This window comes from Monodon monoceros, unplaced genomic scaffold (genome assembly GCF_005190385.1).
Source record: "Monodon monoceros isolate NGI ecotype Baffin Bay Population unplaced genomic scaffold, NGI_Narwhal_1 Super_Scaffold_4, whole genome shotgun sequence".
Taxonomy (NCBI): Eukaryota; Metazoa; Chordata; class Mammalia; order Artiodactyla; family Monodontidae; genus Monodon; species Monodon monoceros.
Window position 1 is genome coordinate 56,898,867 of NW_021703781.1, and position 16,995 is coordinate 56,915,861.

General features: G+C 45.9%; 2 protein-coding genes across 5 annotated transcripts in view; one reads left to right on the top strand and one right to left on the bottom strand.

Moving 5' to 3' along the window:
- Window positions 1-6,883, top strand: part of CNNM2 (cyclin and CBS domain divalent metal cation transport mediator 2) — a 143,823-nt gene extending 136,940 nt beyond the window's left edge. For both annotated transcript variants that reach the window (XM_029245518.1, XM_029245520.1), the window contains one exon: window positions 435-6,883. In XM_029245518.1, the coding sequence (XP_029101351.1) occupies window positions 435-644 (210 nt within the window). In that variant the 3' untranslated portion in view covers window positions 645-6,883. The remainder of the gene's footprint in view (window positions 1-434) is intronic.
- A 5,361-nt stretch (window positions 6,884-12,244) lies between these two features.
- Window positions 12,245-16,995, bottom strand: part of NT5C2 (5'-nucleotidase, cytosolic II) — a 44,787-nt gene continuing 40,036 nt past the window's right edge. For 2 of the 3 annotated variants that reach the window (XM_029245227.1, XM_029245229.1), the window contains 5 exons: window positions 16,266-16,436; window positions 14,816-14,867; window positions 14,639-14,699; window positions 14,323-14,499; window positions 12,245-13,715 (listed from right to left, as the gene is read on the bottom strand). In XM_029245227.1, coding sequence (XP_029101060.1) covers window positions 13,476-13,715; window positions 14,323-14,499; window positions 14,639-14,699; window positions 14,816-14,867; window positions 16,266-16,436 — 701 coding nt within the window. In that variant the 3' untranslated portion in view covers window positions 12,245-13,475. The remainder of the gene's footprint in view (window positions 13,716-14,322; window positions 14,500-14,638; window positions 14,700-14,815; window positions 14,868-16,265; window positions 16,437-16,995) is intronic. The other variant, XM_029245226.1, reaches the window with a different exon arrangement.

Below are 16,995 nucleotides of genomic sequence, written 5' to 3' on the forward strand. Positions count from 1 at the left end.
ATCGGTCTCCTTGGCTCTGTCCAGTGAGCTGCCAAGTCACATGTGGCTTTTTCAGGGAACGAGAGCTGGAGGGGGTAAGAAAATGAGTAAACGTTTCCAGCCGGTCTTCACGAGAGACGGAGCTCTTTTCTTAGGCTGAAATAAAGATAGCTTTGGGGGGGATTAGCTGATGGAAGCCATTTTCTAGTCTCTGTGAAATGTCGAGACAGAACTTGGAGATGGCTTATTATATATCAGCAAAAAGTGAATTGTTCACTAGAATCAACTTGAACTTTAAAAAGTGGCTCAGTTTATACTCAAGGATGGTTTTCTTCTAGAGCAACTGCTAGGGGCCCTTCGGGGGACGTAAGGTGTAATAAATACCATATGGAGACAAGAGAGCCTAAAAATAAACATTATCTCGGTTTGTTTTCTGTACCATCTCCTGGCCTCAGATCTCAAGACAGCAATACCAAAATGCCTTGATGGCATCCCGGATGGACAAAACTCCTCAGTCTTCAGACAGTGAAAACACTAAAATTGAATTGACTCTTACGGAGCTGCACGACGGGTTGCCAGACGAGACGGCCAACCTGCTCAATGAACAGAACTGTGTGACGCACAGCAAGGCCAACCACAGCCTGCACAGCGAGGGCGCCATCTAGAGCACCGGCCTCGGCCTCCGCGCCTGACCGTGAATCCCATTAGCGTGCGCTTGTGTGCCATGCTGCATCCTGCACCGTCCTGAGACCAAAGACTCTGTCCCCTTCCTGGAAGCAGCAGAGGAGGCCGGGGAGGGCAGGAATGGAAACTGGAGACGTGAAATCGACAGCCAGGGCGTGGCATTCGAGATTATGGAGATGAATTTCTTCCGCCCAAATAGAATCATGTTTATTTTTTCAGCTGTACCTTTTATCATTATCCACTCTCCTCCTCCCTCGATTTGCATGAAGTTGAAAATTGTTGCGATTTATTTTTTTCCGAGAGATCATGTTTTTAAAAAGTGTCTTTTGCAGAGTTTTAAATTGTTCTGTCTGAACTCTGCTGTGACCCCATGATGTAACCATAGAAGGATGGACTTGTCCCCTCCAGTGGCCTTCCTTGGCCCCCGCCCCAGGGAGGGGCACCCTTCCTCTGTGCCCCAGCGGGTGTCGCTGTCGAACTTCAAGGATGAATGACACAGACCTGCCCAGGCTGTTGGCCCTGAAGGGTGGAGCCTGCACAGGGACCTGCAGCCTCTCTGAGCTCAGTGTTGTTTTATGTTGATGTTTAACGGTGTCCCTTTCCCTCAGAAAGGTTTAACGTTTGCTTGGAATGTGATTTTGCTCCCACTCTAAGGAATTTTTATCACCAAAATGAATGTTAATGGATTTTAAACCTATGGTTTATCTTTGCAAGAGGCGAGGTGGCTTCACCCCAACATTCCCACAGCCTGGGGCCTCCAGCTCAGCCAGGCCTCTTCCGCCCCAGCTTACAGAGCGCCGTCACCCACCGCCCCGTCCTTGCTCTTGTTAACCCACGATGCTGCTACACAGATGCCAAATGGAAATCTTCCACAGGGCCCTCGAGTAAACTCGTGGTGTGGAGTCCACGCTCCTGCCCTTCCCACTGGGATGTATGTCATTGTCAGAAAAGGAGTCGGACCTTCCAGCTGTGCTCTGTGCACCCTGCTGAGAAGGCACGTCTAGGCCCATGTGTCTAAAGGAGGGAACACTGGGGACTGCCGGCACCTGCCCCCTTCCCCTGTCCCTGGGCCCGCGGGGCCCAGCAGTGGCTGTGTCCCTGCCTGAGGACCTCTGTGTCTCCCGCCTCAGACGTGGTCCACGCCAGAGAGGCTGCCCATACAGCCAGGGTCAGTTTGGCCCCAAACAGGGATTCAGAAACCAAATGTGTGTTGTGGCCATTTCATGTGTGTCTCTGTCTTACTTTACTATCAAATTCATCACGTGTAGTGAAATTAATGTCAGGAGGTGTTTCTTGAGTGACTGAATTCCTAACTCTTCTGTGTTTTAAGTGTTAACCCAAGGGATATGTGCATTTTGTCGGCAACATTCGTACACTGAAATGACTTCCTACTGACCACAGTTTTCACATAGACCTGTCAGTCCTCGCTGCGTCCAGTCACTAGGTGAGAAGATAGCATCTTCTCCACTGGGTCTCACTGCACGAAGGGAAGCCCTGGGGCTAAGCGGCAGTTTCTTCTCCTTCCTCCAGGTAGGACTGTGCACCCCAGGCTGCGCGCTGGCTGGCGGGTGGGAGCTGCGGTTGGGAAAGAACCAGCAACACGCTGGGCTTGCCTCCCGGTGAGCAGCTCGGTGGCTCCAGTGTCATGTGTGTACCTGGCGCAGTGTTTCCCCTGGGGTGTTGGTCCTGGAGCATCTTCCTCAGAAGGTGCCGTGCCCCTTAGTGAGGGAAGTACTGGTCTCACCTGGTAGAAGTCACCAGGTGCCCCCTCAAGGGGCTGAGTGGCCTGCTGCTGGCACCCAAATCAGAGCACCGTGGGATGGTGCTCCCACCGCAGAGCTTGACGTTAGTGGGACCCTGTACTGTATTTGCTTTTATAAACAAACCCATCCAAGTGTAAAGGTCTCTCTTAAGATGCGTCTAGCTGAGCACAGCGTCAGTATGACGTGACACGGGAACTGGGATTATCTGTAGGGGGTGCAGAAATGAGAGAGAGTTCCCTGTAACAGAGTGAAACCCGGGCCTTGCTAGGGGAGGAGGCTTCTGCCCCAGCCAGCACGCCACGCTCTGGGCCGGGACAGCAGTGCCATCCCTGTGGTCTGGCGCAGCCGGGCTGCCAAGCCGTGGTTCCTCTGGCCTCCTGGATCTTCTCCTGTCAGCTTCCCCTGGCCTATCTGCTTTGATCTGCCTCTCCACACGCAGTCCGTCTCCGGGCGCCTTGCTACTGGAAGGAGCCTCTGGAATCACAGTTACTGTGCTGGATCTTTTCTGGAGCCCCACTGCTGCTCTGTGGATCCTAAAGCCCTTTTGAGAGGATTCCAGCTGCTGGCTCCTTGACTTCAGGGAGAAACGGTTAACGTTTCCATACTGTCTTACCTGCTCAGTGTGTGGCTTTTTGAAAAGTCCTCTCTATAAAGGAGCTGGCACAGGGGGGCTTTGCAGTAGGGCTCCTGGAGGAGGAAATTTTAGCCTCCCAAGTTCATATTTATTTTCTATAAACTACTCTTTACCTTTGATTTTTCACACTGTTTTATAACAACAGGGAGTCCCAAATAAGTCCTGTCTGGTCCCTGAAGGAATGAAGGCTAACATTTGGCTACAGTTATATCTGCTTTGGGCAAGGCCCAAGACCCTTCAGATGGTAACACTCAGTATCTGAGCGACAGATTCCTCTTTCAGGCCCCCCACTTTCCTTCTGGAAACTAACTTCAGGCTGTTGAAGGAGAAATGCTGGCTCATGGCTTCTGTGGGGCAGCAGGAGAATGATTTGGGTAAGGTCTATGCGGTTCATGTCTACAAAGTAAATGAGAGCAAGGCAGAGAAAGACCATCAAATAGTTGAGATCTTGATGTGCAGCGGCCCGTCCTCGGCACTACTGGTGGGTCGTCCTCTCCTAGGGCTGCTGGCTTCGTAAGCGTGGGGAGCGGGCTGTGGAGCAGACACAGGGCCCGGGGTCCTGAATTCTGTGGGAGCTCCGTTGTCAGGCCAGGGCCTCGCACTCCTTTTCGGTGGCCCCTGCTGCAAGCCCTGGCTCTGGGGGACCAGACAGGGCCTCCCCCTCTCCTAAGCAGCCACTCTGGCATCCCGAAGCTTCCTCCTGGAACTGGATTCCTAGTATCCAAGTGTTCCTGGGACAATCTGCTTTCTCTTCATAAATGAGGGAGACTTTCTTCCTACTGCTTTAGAGTTTCCCTCCCTTTAATTCTCTGTTTCACATGCATCGGGCAAGTTCTAAAATCATTATGTTTAAACTCTTAGGAAAACAGAACCTTAAGATTTGTGCATGGAAACTGAGATGTTAATCAACTAGCTTAAGCCTTGGTTCTTACATAATTTGAATGTGAAAGGGCACCCCATGTAACTCTTTTTTCCCCTCCTTCCTCACCTCACTTCTGGAAGAGAGCTCAGTGCCCGTGCTGACAGTGTTGTCTTCCCCAAGTGGGAGGAGTAGGGCATCTTGCCATTTTCTAATATTTCAAGGAGCTTTTGTGCAAATGTTGAATGCAAAACTTCACACTAATATGGAACATTAACTGTGAATATATTTACTTGTGCTATCCCCAGTACCACACAACTAAAGGTCCAGCTTTTCCAACTCTAGGAAAACAGTGCTAGATACAAGTAGAACTGCATTTCCCTTAGGAAATGAAGCCACAGGAATTTGGGCTTAGCAGGGACCATGAACTTCTGTCCTCAAATTACCTCAGGTTGAGGAGCAGACCGAAGTAGGCCCTGGCCAATTGAACCTGTGTCCTGGCTGGTCAAAAACGAAAACAAAACCCAACCCTGTCATCTTCTGAAAAACCAGCCAGGGATCTGACCATCTTTGCCTTGCCTGGGCCAGGAGAGCAGGACTCCTCCAGTGTTCCCCAGGGCCCGGCCTCACCTGGGCTGGCACGGGAAGGTGCTCACCTTGTTCCCTGGGATTCTAAGCAGGGGGCCACCAGGGAGGGTTGGCTTGTGCATGTCACATGACACAAGCTCCTTGCTCGCAGGAGAGCAGGAACTGTTCCCCTCTCAGCTTTGATCCCGGAGACGGTTTTCTTGGCGGAGCGTTGAAGACCGCGAGGCTGAGCTGGCAGTTCAGGGAGCGGAGGCTTCTGAGGCTCTTGTCCTGGGTCGGGTGTGGTTCTATTCCAGCCGCTGGACTAGTGGTGCTTCTGTCCAGCAAGGGCATCTTGGTGGGTTGCAGGTTAGCCCAGAATTAGGAGGGATTTAGAGAGTTCAATATGGAAGTGATCTGGGGATTCAGAAACTTTTCCCATGTAAATGGATCAGTGAGCAACCTACTCAGTGGATTTTTATACCTCAGGGCCATTTGCAAATCTTTATCTTTCCACGTTTCTTTTGTATTTGCGTGGGCTGATAGGAGAGATGAGTTCGGAGGGTTCTAGGATGATGTTTGTTCATTTGCCTCGGTTTGCGGATGTGCGGGGCACCTGCACCAACCTTGCTCAAGGCTGTGGCAGTGGGCCTTCCTCCTCCGGCACGTGCGGGCACCCTTCCTGCAGGGAGTGCTTACATGCTGCTTTTCCTTCTGCCCTGCCTGAAGATGCCAGAGCCCCTGGTCAGCCCTAAGAACAGGAGGAAGATGGCAGTTCACAGCAGCTGCAGAGCTTGGAGCAGCTTTCCTCCCACTGTCTTGGGCTGGGGACCTTCTTTGCTCTTCAGACCTTTGCCAAGGTTGTCTCGGCTCAAGTAAGCTTTCTCACTGTATAGGTTAGAGCCACTGAGGTCATCTCAGAAGAATTGTTTTAAGTATCAGGCTGTACTTGAAGCAACATGGAAACAAAGGTTCTAAATGGCAAGAGAGTAAAGTTCTAGGAGTTTGTGTGCCGAGGTTTATATGTGCACAGACCCAACACATGCTATAAGACTTCAGTGAGTACACATTTTCAAGTTCCCATACCCACTGGGCATTAAACGTAAACGAATTGGAAGAATGACTGGGAGTATTGTTTTGCCTCACTTGGCAGGGTATCTTCCAGCATTTGCCCACATCTGACCAACATGGATTCACTCGAGAAGTGATTTCTTTTGGGGCCAGCTTCCTCTTCAGACTCACCCTGGAGAGAACTATCAAATGGACCTGGTGGGCCTTGAGTGCCTGCCCTTTTTGTTGGAGGCCCAGGCCCCTTGGATATAAACAGCTGGTTTCAGGCTCCCAGAGCAGAAGGGAGAGGGAGAAAAGTAAGGCCTCAGGACTCTTGTTCCCCAGAGAGCCCCAGCCTTGCTCCTGATTCATTACTCCCCGTGTCTAAAGTCTACTGTGAAGGTGGAGTGTGTCAGTCCGTTGACTTTTCTTGTTTCTGGAGTCCTTTTAAGTCCACAAATGTATATGCTTTATTTTATATTATTATTTATTATGTACATATGCCTCTACTGTTAGTACATCGTCTGTGACTAAGATGAGATCTGTTCTGGAGCCCCTCATCCATGGAGCCTAGGGTTCTGTTGTCTTTTAAAGTGGGTGAGAAGGAGCGGTTTTGCTTTTGTCTTAAACAGGTTGCTGCTCTTACGTTGGTCCTAGTGTCCCGGCCCCTGTTATTCGGCCCACCTCTATTCCTGATGGCAGGTGTTTGAGATGAGGATGGAGGCAGGTCTTTACTTCATGGCAGGGCCTCTCAAGTACCTCCGTGAAATACTTTAGAGGTGGTTTCCTGGTGACTGGGTCTATTCTCTGGGTAATGGTACAGCGTGGCTGTGAGGCCACAGCCTCCTTCCTCACTCCCACACTCCCAAGCCAGGTTGGTGGCCTGGTCCCACAACAGTGATGGTCTCTAATTCCCACCTTGGATTGCAGAATCCATCTCTCTGGACCATGGAAGCTGCCTGCCCACCTGGGCTTCTAATATGCCTTTTCTTGGTTTTGAGGCCCAATGCCAACACTGCCTTGGCGCCTCAAATAAGACCCTGCTTTGAGTCTGATTTCCATCCTCCTTAGCCTTTACTCACTGTATCATAGTGTACATTTCATGCTTTGTAGCAGTGAAGTTTTTGAACACAGTATCCAGAGCTGTGTATATAAACCTAAATAAGCACAAATGACATGTATAGGTTTCGTGAGCTGATTGTCATAATGAATGCATTTTATAATTCAAATGATGTTGTAGATTTACAATCTCTCCTATTTATTTTGTATCAATTTATTTGTAAATTTTGTGATTGTTTTAAAAGGTTTTTGTTCATTTCTATTATTCTGTTTAGATAAATGATTTCTGTTCACCCTTCTAGCGAATGTGTGTTCCCTCTTTCCCCTGTCACCTGTGCAACACTGACCTCGGTCCCCTGCCTGGTGGGAAAGCTGGGATTGGTGGTCGGCATGGCAACACAGCAGAGCGTTCCCTTTGGACGTACACCACCAAGTCTTATGTTAAAAGGGAAGCGGGTGCTAGAACTGAGCCTCCGACTTCCAGCCTGGTACAGCCAGTGCCAGGGGTGTGTTCTCTTTTTCGAGGATTGTAATCTGTCCCCCATCAGTTCATTTTAGATAAAGATACTGGGGCTATCCACTCAAACTGCCCCAGACATTTGCCACTCAGTCACTAATAACACACACTTCAGCTGGCAAATCTCTAAGCTGTTTTTTCCTAGGCAAGACCAGAGGCCTCACTCAAGCCTCTCAATTGGCTCTTAAAGATGAAAATGGCTCTGCAGATCCTTCTCTGCGATGGGAAGCCTAGGAGAATGGTTGCAGCAGGCACAGATGGTCCACCCTCAAGTTAAAAACACTGGGCACTGAGTGTGGTGAGTCATGGTCAGATGCTCTTCAGGATTCAGTGGGCCTCCCGCGTTCCCTAATAAGCCACATCCTCTTCCATTGTCCCTTCTATTCCTTCTACCCTCCTCACTCATGTGACCAGACTCTGAAGATCTTCCGGTCGAGGTTCATGGCCCATCTGTGATCTATTCCTAGACCACATTCTTTTGGAGTCCTTCTTCCCTCCACTCTTAGTCTCTGTTTTACATTCTTCTGAGAATTGAGCCTCTTGATGACTGGTCCCTTGTTTTTCCTACCATACTGTTTTAACCATGATGTTCTCGGTCTGTTTTACTTACACTAGTCCTGTGGATGGAGACATTTCAGTGAAGAACTGCTGACAAGACGGGCCGAGACACTTCCTGACCTAACCAGTGCTCCCACCTCCCCAATCATCACCCCCAATTTCTCGAAAGTGGAACAAGGTAGATTACATTCCAGTGAAGTATTATCTTCTTGGGAGCCTGTTAGAAGCAGAGCAGAAAGCAGCAAGCAGTGCCGGGAAAGGAATTCTCTCTCTAGCATGTCTCCTCCCAGTTGGCTGCTGTGCTTATTAGTTTTTCCTGCTTTACTCACTTTGTCTAGATGAGTCCTGAGCTCAAATCAGGAAACTCTCCAAGGGAAATAAAGGTGGTTTTTCCTATTGTGAAGATGGGATTTGCCTAAGAATTCCCTCTGCATCCATGGGGTTGCCCACATGTCAGTTCACTTCTCAGCTGTATCATGATAAAGGCTCTGGGGTTTCTATTGCGTCTAACAGATTATGCTCCCCAGCACCTCTTCTCGACTCAGCACTTCTGAGGACACAGATAATGATCAGATGGTCTTGTAGAGAAAATGACTGGTACAAACTGAACGACCTTTTTGTAGCCTGGAGCTGATTTCTGAAAGCACACTTTTTGAAGGTAATTCAGTTTAATAGAGAGATGATTTCTTATTAAAGCCAAAAGGCTGAATTACATGAGATGGCTAATGAACGTTTGGCTTCTTTGTATGATTGTTTGATCTTTTTCCCTGAGGTCCTCATATCTCTGCTCTTTCAAAAAGCCCCAGAACAAAGCAATGGTTATAGTGCCTCTCTGTGACATTCTGGTGGCATGCCATCTCCCCTGGCAGATGATTGTGAGGCCTAAGGACGCAAGGGGGAATCGGTTACAGGAATTCTTTGTCAGAGTGCTTTTCCTGCTAGGGTAGGAGTGATTGTGAAGCACTCAAACAGTAGGCCAACACACGGCAGGAATTTTAGATGAAGCCAGCTTCCTTGCCACAATTCTGCTACATCATTGACTTGAGGGCAGTGGGTCCAAAAATGAAGTTACTTGCTTCAAAATATGTATACCGACAAGTTAAAGATTACCTTTGGTACAAACCCTCTCTCAAAGACTGGACATTTAATAAACATTTTTCAGTGGTGGGAAGGTTTGCGTGACAAGTCCTCTTGCCAAGTATCTCAGGAACTTGTGAGACTTGGAAGGACTATTGCTGTCTTTCATGTGAAGACTGTGCGTGCACTCAGCTGCTTGCGCTCCAGTGTGTATGATGAGGTTTATCTTGGCCTAGACTCTCCAGGCCTCATCTATAGCCCTGGCCAGACATGGCTTTGGGAAGAGCACAATGGGAGAGGCAGCGCATTTGGGTGAATATTTGTACCTAATTTGATTCATGAACCAATCTGTCTAACCCATTTCTTTTCTAGTAATAAAATGGAGCAAAGGTATCTTATAGGAAGGAACATAAAGGGACCAGACCAAAAACTTCTGTCATTTTAAATTAGAAAATAGCTTACTTACACTTGCAGTAAGAGTCGACAAGCTTGAGATGAGGTGTTGCGTGTTCAATCGGGAGTACTTTTTCCTGTTAAAGCTCTTTAGAGAGACTTAAACTATTGTTTATATTTTATTGCATACCTTTGTGGGAACAAGTCAGATAGTTGTGGACTTGGGATGAAGACATCGTGTCTGAGGCCAGGGGAGAAATGGTTGAGATTGTCAGGTTAAACAGAAAAGCTGCCTTGTTCATTCTGTAAACCAATGCATTCTCTCCGTAGATGACTTGCTTTCTGCTATTCCTACATGCTCAGCTGTGAGAACAGCGTGCAGTGCCCCATCTCCGTTCGTGGAGGTGTGAGATGGGACGACGTGGATTCCTGGAAGTCACCGGCTCTGCGTCCCGGCTGCTGTGCACGTGCACGTGCACGTCCTCCCTGCTCTCTGGTGGCTGTGCACCGGTCCTTTTTTTCAAAGCTGTTCAGGTAGCTCCATGGTCTAGATTTCATTCTCAGGGCCTCCCAAAGCTGTGTATCATTTGAAATTGTTCCATTTGAGGAAAAACTTTAAGAATAGCTCTATGCTCTAGTCACCAAGAAAGAATGTCATGAGAAACCTAAGTATTGAGACGTAAACTGCTGAACTGAGGATCTGGGATTAAGTGTATGGCAATAGCTAGATCATAGTTACCATTTTTCCCACCATCAAAGAAAGGTTAAATAGTTTCCATAACATGGAATGTGGACAAGGCTCCTACTCTTAATGCAGACTTAGATATGCAGTTGTTTGTCTCAGGCTATTTGTGGTGAATAAGCAGAGTATTTTTAAATGCTCTGGCAGCCTTGGAAAAACTGCAGGGCTTTAAAGTTGCTGACAAAATATTTCTTAAATAAATAAATCTGATTTAGGAATATCTAAACATGGACAAAGTACTTTTAAATCTGACATGTCACTGCAAGTGGCTTTTTAAAGTGGTTGCTTAAAAACAATACTAACATGTCTAAAGGATTTGCAGCTCTAAGTTTTTCTGTTAAGACCCATTTTTCCTAAAAGCATCTTAGAAGGGGTATGTTGAAGGGCTTGTTTTCTTATTTTAGGTCTCAGCAGAGCTTACGGTAGGAAATTTAAGGCTTTCAGTAACTTTTCTAAAATACACCATCTGAGCTTTACCTGACCATCTCTGTAGAGAGGAAGCACAGGACAAGGCCTCTTGCAGACGCTGGTCTGTGGTCTGCTGTGCCTCTGACCGCTGCTGGATATACTAGGGTGCCAGGGGGCCTCACAAAGTCTGAAACTAAGTGGTGTTTTCCAAATACCCAGGAAGGAAGTTCTGAAAAGAGTTGGGAGAGCTTCCTCTCAGTCTAAACACCTTAGGGTTTTTTTTTACACGGAAAATTATAACTTTATGTTTCGCTTCCTTAATTATTAGCAACAGAGAGAAACTCATATTCATGTTTTAACAAGTCCAGTTACAGCTGCTCTGAGTCCCTGCCCAAGGACCACTTACTTCCCAGCACTCTTCTAACAGGAGTAATATGCAGAGAAGCAAAGGCTCTGCTCTGGGCCTTAGACTCCTATGGAATCTTAGCTCTTTAAAGTATATTTTGGTGGTCCTAAAGAAAGCTGTAACCAGTAGTGGAATTCTTATTCCAGGTGTGTGCTTTTCATTTCTCAATCTTTGGACCCACTACCAGAGACTCGTCTAGTTGAAAAGAAACTCTTAGATAAGATCTTATGTGAATAAAACAAAACAAAAGGGGTGGTAAATTAAAGCAACGTGATCATGTTGGGCCTTGCTCTAACAGGGGAGATATTTAAAGGTACTATTAAATTATCCATGTAGTTGTAATAAGTCACTCAGATATTATTTGGCTTTGGGAACACTGAAGACAGTGTCAAACTGGGCAGCATCTCCATCTTGAATGAGAATAATAGCTGGGGTGATCACAAACATATTTGCTAAAATTTAAAACAGGAGCAATATCTAATTGCTGTAACAATTTCTTTTTTTTTCTTTTCTATTTATATACTTTGCCCATTTTATTTATTTATTCATTTTGGCTGCGTTGGGTCTTTGTTGCTGCACGCGGGCCTTCTCTAGTTGTGTCGAGTAGGGGCAACTCTTCATCGCGGTGTGCAGGCTTCTCATTGCAGTGGCTTCTCTTGTTGCAGAGCACGGGCTCTAGGCAAGCGCAGGCTCAGTAGTTGTGGCGCATGAGCTTAGTTGCTCCGTGCCATGTGGGATCTTCCCGGACCAGGGATCAAACCCATGACCCGTGCACTGGCAGGCAGGTTCTTAACCACTGCACCACCAGGGAAGTCCCTGCAATAGCATTTCTAACCTAATACTTTAAAAGTAGCATAAATTCCTAACAGATACCAGAATGTACATGTCTTGATGTGACAGTGTAAAGCCCTACACATTCAAAGTGGTGATGTAATATGGCCTTGGCTAAGTTACTGAGCCGTGTTCCCTACCTATAAAATGATTTTTAAAAAAAGGGAAGGAAAAAAAAAAAAAAGGGAAAAAAAAGCCTCACCTCGTAGTCCTGTACCAAAAAACTTTCCATGAAAAAACTGAGGCCTATTTAAGTGCTATAAATTTAGCCATTAATCATGCTAGACTATATTTCCTTTAAGAGAAAGTCAAATTGATATCACTAAGTCAAACCTAAACCCACGGACTTCCCTGGTGGCGCAGAGGTTAAGAATCTGTCTGCCACTGCAGGTGTCACGGGTTCGAGCCCTGGTCCAGGAAGATCCCACATGCCACGGAGCAACTAAGCCTGTGCGCCACAACTACTGAGACTGCGCTCTAGAGTCTGCGAGCCACAACTACTGAGCCCGTGTGCCACAACTACTGAGCCTGTGCTCCATAACAAGAGAAGCCACCTCAGTGAGAGGCCTGCTCACCGCAACTATAGAAAGCCCGTGTGCAGCAACAAAGACCCAACACAGCCAAAAACAATTAATTAAAAGAAAACAACAAAAAAACCCCCTAAACCCACTTGAAGACTAGCAGTTACTATAGTTGTGCTACAGGAAGGGGTCAAAGTCAGTATTAGAAATATACTTTATTGACTTCTAGAGCAGCTAATCTACCCTCCCGTGTTGACAAATGACAGTAAGAATGGAAGAAACATATGAAGGTTAAAGTAAGAGTCTACACCACTGTGAAAAATGTTGTAACAACTTTCACTGTTCCGGTGAGGCAGTTATAATACCTTAAAGTATACAGTGATGATCCATTCTTGTTCTGAACAACAAGAAGTGATTTCATTTGGGATTCTGAAGTGAATTTATCCACGTTGATTGTGCCCTGTTTTTGTAAAGGTTCTGGCTTACAGAGCCCTCTTCCCACCCTCTTATGCTTGAATTTGAAATACAGCAAGAGGATACAGAAGGCTGGAATGGGGTGGCATGAGCCACACTATATGGCCCACACTAATGAATTTTACTCCGTTATGGTGTAATATAAGAAGGAGGTTCTCTTCTTTTTGGGTGGCTTGATCCTTTGTCCTCTTTCAGCTGAATTCTTTCTATAGATTTATCCCAGATGAGAAAAAGACTGTTTTTGGATAATAAACAGTTTTGCTATCAATCAAAAACATGTAGAAGTGGATGAAGACTTCTGCCTCAAAATGAAATTGCTGCAGTCCATTCCAGACCAGCCCTACCTACAGCAAGTAGAGAACACATCTGCTACGCCACTGACAGCAGCCTTACTGGAGTCACTGAGGACACTTACAAAAGCTTGTAAAGGAACCTTGACCTTAACAGAAGACTACATTTGATAATGGAAATAATATATTTCTCCACTGATATATAATACTTATGCAATGCACTGAAAAAGATGGATTTTGGAATAAGAGCACAATTTGTACCATAACATTTTTGGATCACCTCTTCCCATTGTCTTCCTTGCTCCACTCTGAGACCCTTCACCACCCTTAGTGTACCTGGATACACTATGACATACTGATGATGAAACAAGACAAGGCAACAGTGTCACAAGCCACGATGGAGCCAGCTGCATGCAGTTCAGCCCAGCTTTACCCTTACTTTCCTCCAGTACAGACTCCATTACAATTCTGAACCATCTGCAAAGAGTGCAGACACACAAAACTAAAACAAGTATCCCCTACGATTAGAGTATTTTAAAGTCTTCAGAAACTTTCCGGATGTACCTTTGATGGAGCCCCCCCACCCCCCACAGGGACATCCTTTACTCCTGGGAGTCCTGCCAGAACTTGTTTAATGGGTGCTCAGAGTTTTGCTTTTCCTCCTCATTCTTCCTCTTCCTCCTCTTCCTCTTCATCATCATCTTCATCATGGCAGTGTGTAATTTCCTGGGGGGCCAGTGGGAAGAGGTTGGGGGGCTTAATCTCACTAATCGACCGTGTCAACTGGTGACGTTTGTAGTCGGTATCTTTGAAATCCACTGATGTACGGTTCCGGGTTGCAAGAGGGGACTCCATCTCATTGATATCTACATGTGTGTGTTCCACTGTTGACTCATGAGGCATCTACAACAAAGTCAGAGGTTCAGAAAGCAGGCAGAACAAAACAGCTGTCTCCCAGATCCTAATCCCTCTGCCTTTGTTAGATGGCTGTACAGAAGCACCTATAATGGACCAGAGGCCAAGCCAATTCAGCTACTGAAGTATCTTCCTAGAACTTCCTAAAGCTGCCTATCCTCTCTTCTCTCCCACTCAAAACTGTGCCCACACTGTATACTATAGCCTGAAACTGGATAAGATGGGAGAGAAGAGATTATTATTTCCTATTTATTTCACAGCAAAAAAGTCTTGAAATATAGATCAGTATTGGAATATAGGAATTTAAAACTACACTTCTCTCATTTAGCACTAATAATAGAGGAACGTCTTTACCATTCAAACAACTTTTAAACCAAGTAGTTTTCAAAGTAAAGTTAAGCTCTGTAACATTCTATCTTGCTCATACCTTCCCATAACTCCTTTTTGGTGCAACCATGTAACCTGGCTCTGGGCTTTGCACGTTGGAAAGAAATGATCTGAACTTTCCTGTACCATGCCAGATAGCTAGTGGCAGCTCTTGGCCTTAACAGCGTTATCTTAACTGCAAAGAGTAGCCTTAGGCTATATAACTCACCAAGACGTGGGCAGCTCTGAAGAGGTAGCTGAACGGGTAATACAGCAGATTAATGAAAGATGCTGCATAGAGATCAGCATAGCGCATCACCTGACTGGCAAAGAGGGTCTGCCGGGAGCCACTGCGAAACAGGCTTCCCATCATCCCGTAGCACATGTCCATGTCATGAGTTACTTTCTAAATCAAAGAACAAGATTAAGGCTCAGCTCATTCGATAAATGTTTACTGAACACTGGCTATGTGCCACTCCCTGTATAATATCAGAAATCACTTAAAGTTTATTTTCGAAGTTTTCTCCCAAATCCCATTTGGATACCTTAATACGTCTCTGGATGGAGCTAATGTCGGGGCGCTCATTGCTGCTGCTGTCAAGGTGCCTGGAGACAAGAAAAATCCAGTGAAAATCTCCAGAAAGGACGTCTCTTACCTCTAAGTGACTCCTGAAGAGGTAGATGGTTTTTAGGGAAGAAATTTTTAGGGTTAGGAAACTTACTTGTAGAGTTCAGCCAAGAAAATATCCAGGCTCTGAAGCTCTTCGAAAAGTGCTAAAGTTTGGAAGAAAAAGGAAAATGTTTTAAGTAAAACAAAAATCATCTAGTTTTTAACTATTGCTAAAACTAAAGTAAAAGGCTGCAGATATGACTGAAAAGTAAAGCTATAGGTGAGTGTGTAAAATGACTTCCTTCCCCCACCTTCGGGAAAACCCACTGACACTGCTTGGAATCTGGCAGATGACGCCAGCATTTCCTCCTACTTAAAACCACCCACTACATACAACTTTCCTAACTGGATGCTGATTCTGAGCTTATAAAGTGCCAATTCATACCCCATCTCAGGTGTGTCAGCAAAGCAAGTGTTAACGGTTCCATCTTTAGATAAAAGCATAAGTCACAAGTCCAGAAAACAGAACCAAATCAACTAGATTTCTAAAATTCTATAGGTAGAAAGCTGAAAATGTAGATGAGAGGCTAGCCAGAAAATCCCACCAAGAAGTACAAACAATAGCAACAGCCACTATACGTTGCATGCTTTCTGTGTGTTCTAGCCTTTCTCAACCTGGGTTCCCCAACGAGAATCAAGCCATGATGTATCCACTGTATATAACAAATCTTCTTTATCTACCATCTTTGGGAGAACCGAGAGTCATTCAAATCATTTTGTCTGTTCTGTGGTTCAGATGAGGAGCCTCGGCTGAGAAAGGTTCTTACTTCCATCTCCTTTATGCAGGCAGCTTTATGAGAGTAGGTGTTACCCTCATTTTCACATACGAGGATACTAAGGCACAGGGTGTTTCAGTAACCTGCCTGAGGGCTGAAGATAGTAAGTGGGGGAGCCAGGGTCACTACCTGAGGCAGGCTGAGTTTCCAGAGGCAGGACCTTCCACCACGCTGTGAGTGATGCTAGCTAGGACTGGCTGGAGAACTTATGTGTGTCAAACATCTTTACATAACTAGGGTCAAAGCTCAATTCAGTGCAGAGTATAGCTCAGTTCAGAGAGTGCCTCATTCTCTACTTCTCAGAAGAGCAAATAAATACCGGGTGATCAGCACTCAGAGCCATCAATGCCCCAGAATCACAGATATGAGCTGGTGGCAGAGAGACTGGAACTAGCAGGCATGACTGAACAAATAAGGGACTACAGAGGTAAGCAGAGTTCACTTTCAGCTGCTACTGTAACATAACTCAGACCAGTAATATTCTAAACTTTAAAGGGATTCAAGAAGAAGGCTGAACAAGATAACCTCAAAATTCTGGGCTTCTGTGAAATATCTGGCTCTATGAGAAGGAGGTATCCAAATATAAGGGCCCATCTTTTGACCACCTCTGCCTGACCCCCTGCATACAAAGTAATGGTTCATCAAAGAGGACTGATTCATAGCTGGCCATTCAGATATAAACTAGCTACGTCAAAGATTTATAAAGTAAGAATAATGGCTCCTTACAACTCTTATCAGTCCAGACATGCAGCTCCTGTGCAAGTTCAGGAATCACCAAAAAAGTTCGCCACCCTTGCCGTTTCTTTGATTTTAAAATGTCCCCAAAAATGTGATCTCCAATATATAAAATGTCTTTGCCCTTGGCTCCCAACAGATCACAGATTGTATCAGATGAACCTGAAACAATGGAACGAACAATGAGAAAATAAATGTCTCCGTATTAAAAACCAGTGTTCCAAGTACCATAACCATTAAATACAATTAATTTTATTCTTTTAACTATGTGAGGAACACACCAAAAGGGTGCACCTTTCTTAAAGACTCACCATTGTCTTTTTTCATCAACCTTTTCAGTGCCCCTAAGACAAGGCCTTTAGCTCCACTGTGCTCACCAGAGCTCTTGATCACCAAACGCGAGCAACAAAACTACACGTCTCAGCTTTAGGGGACGTAACCCTTCAAAGTACCACTGCCATTTCTCATCACAGATCTGCCATTAGGTTGGCTTTGTTCCACTGCTTCTCATTCCAACAAAATACACATCTGTGTCCACAGGGGCTCCTAAAAACCCCTAGAGGACCCCTTGGGAACCACCCGACATGATTCCAGACACTGAGAAAATGCCTCAAATAGGCAAAAGGAGGATTGGAAAAAACTGATCCTTTTAGTGAAAATCAAAGGTTCACTAGGACATACTGACCACTTCTCAAAACCTTTCTCCCTGACTCCTATTGTA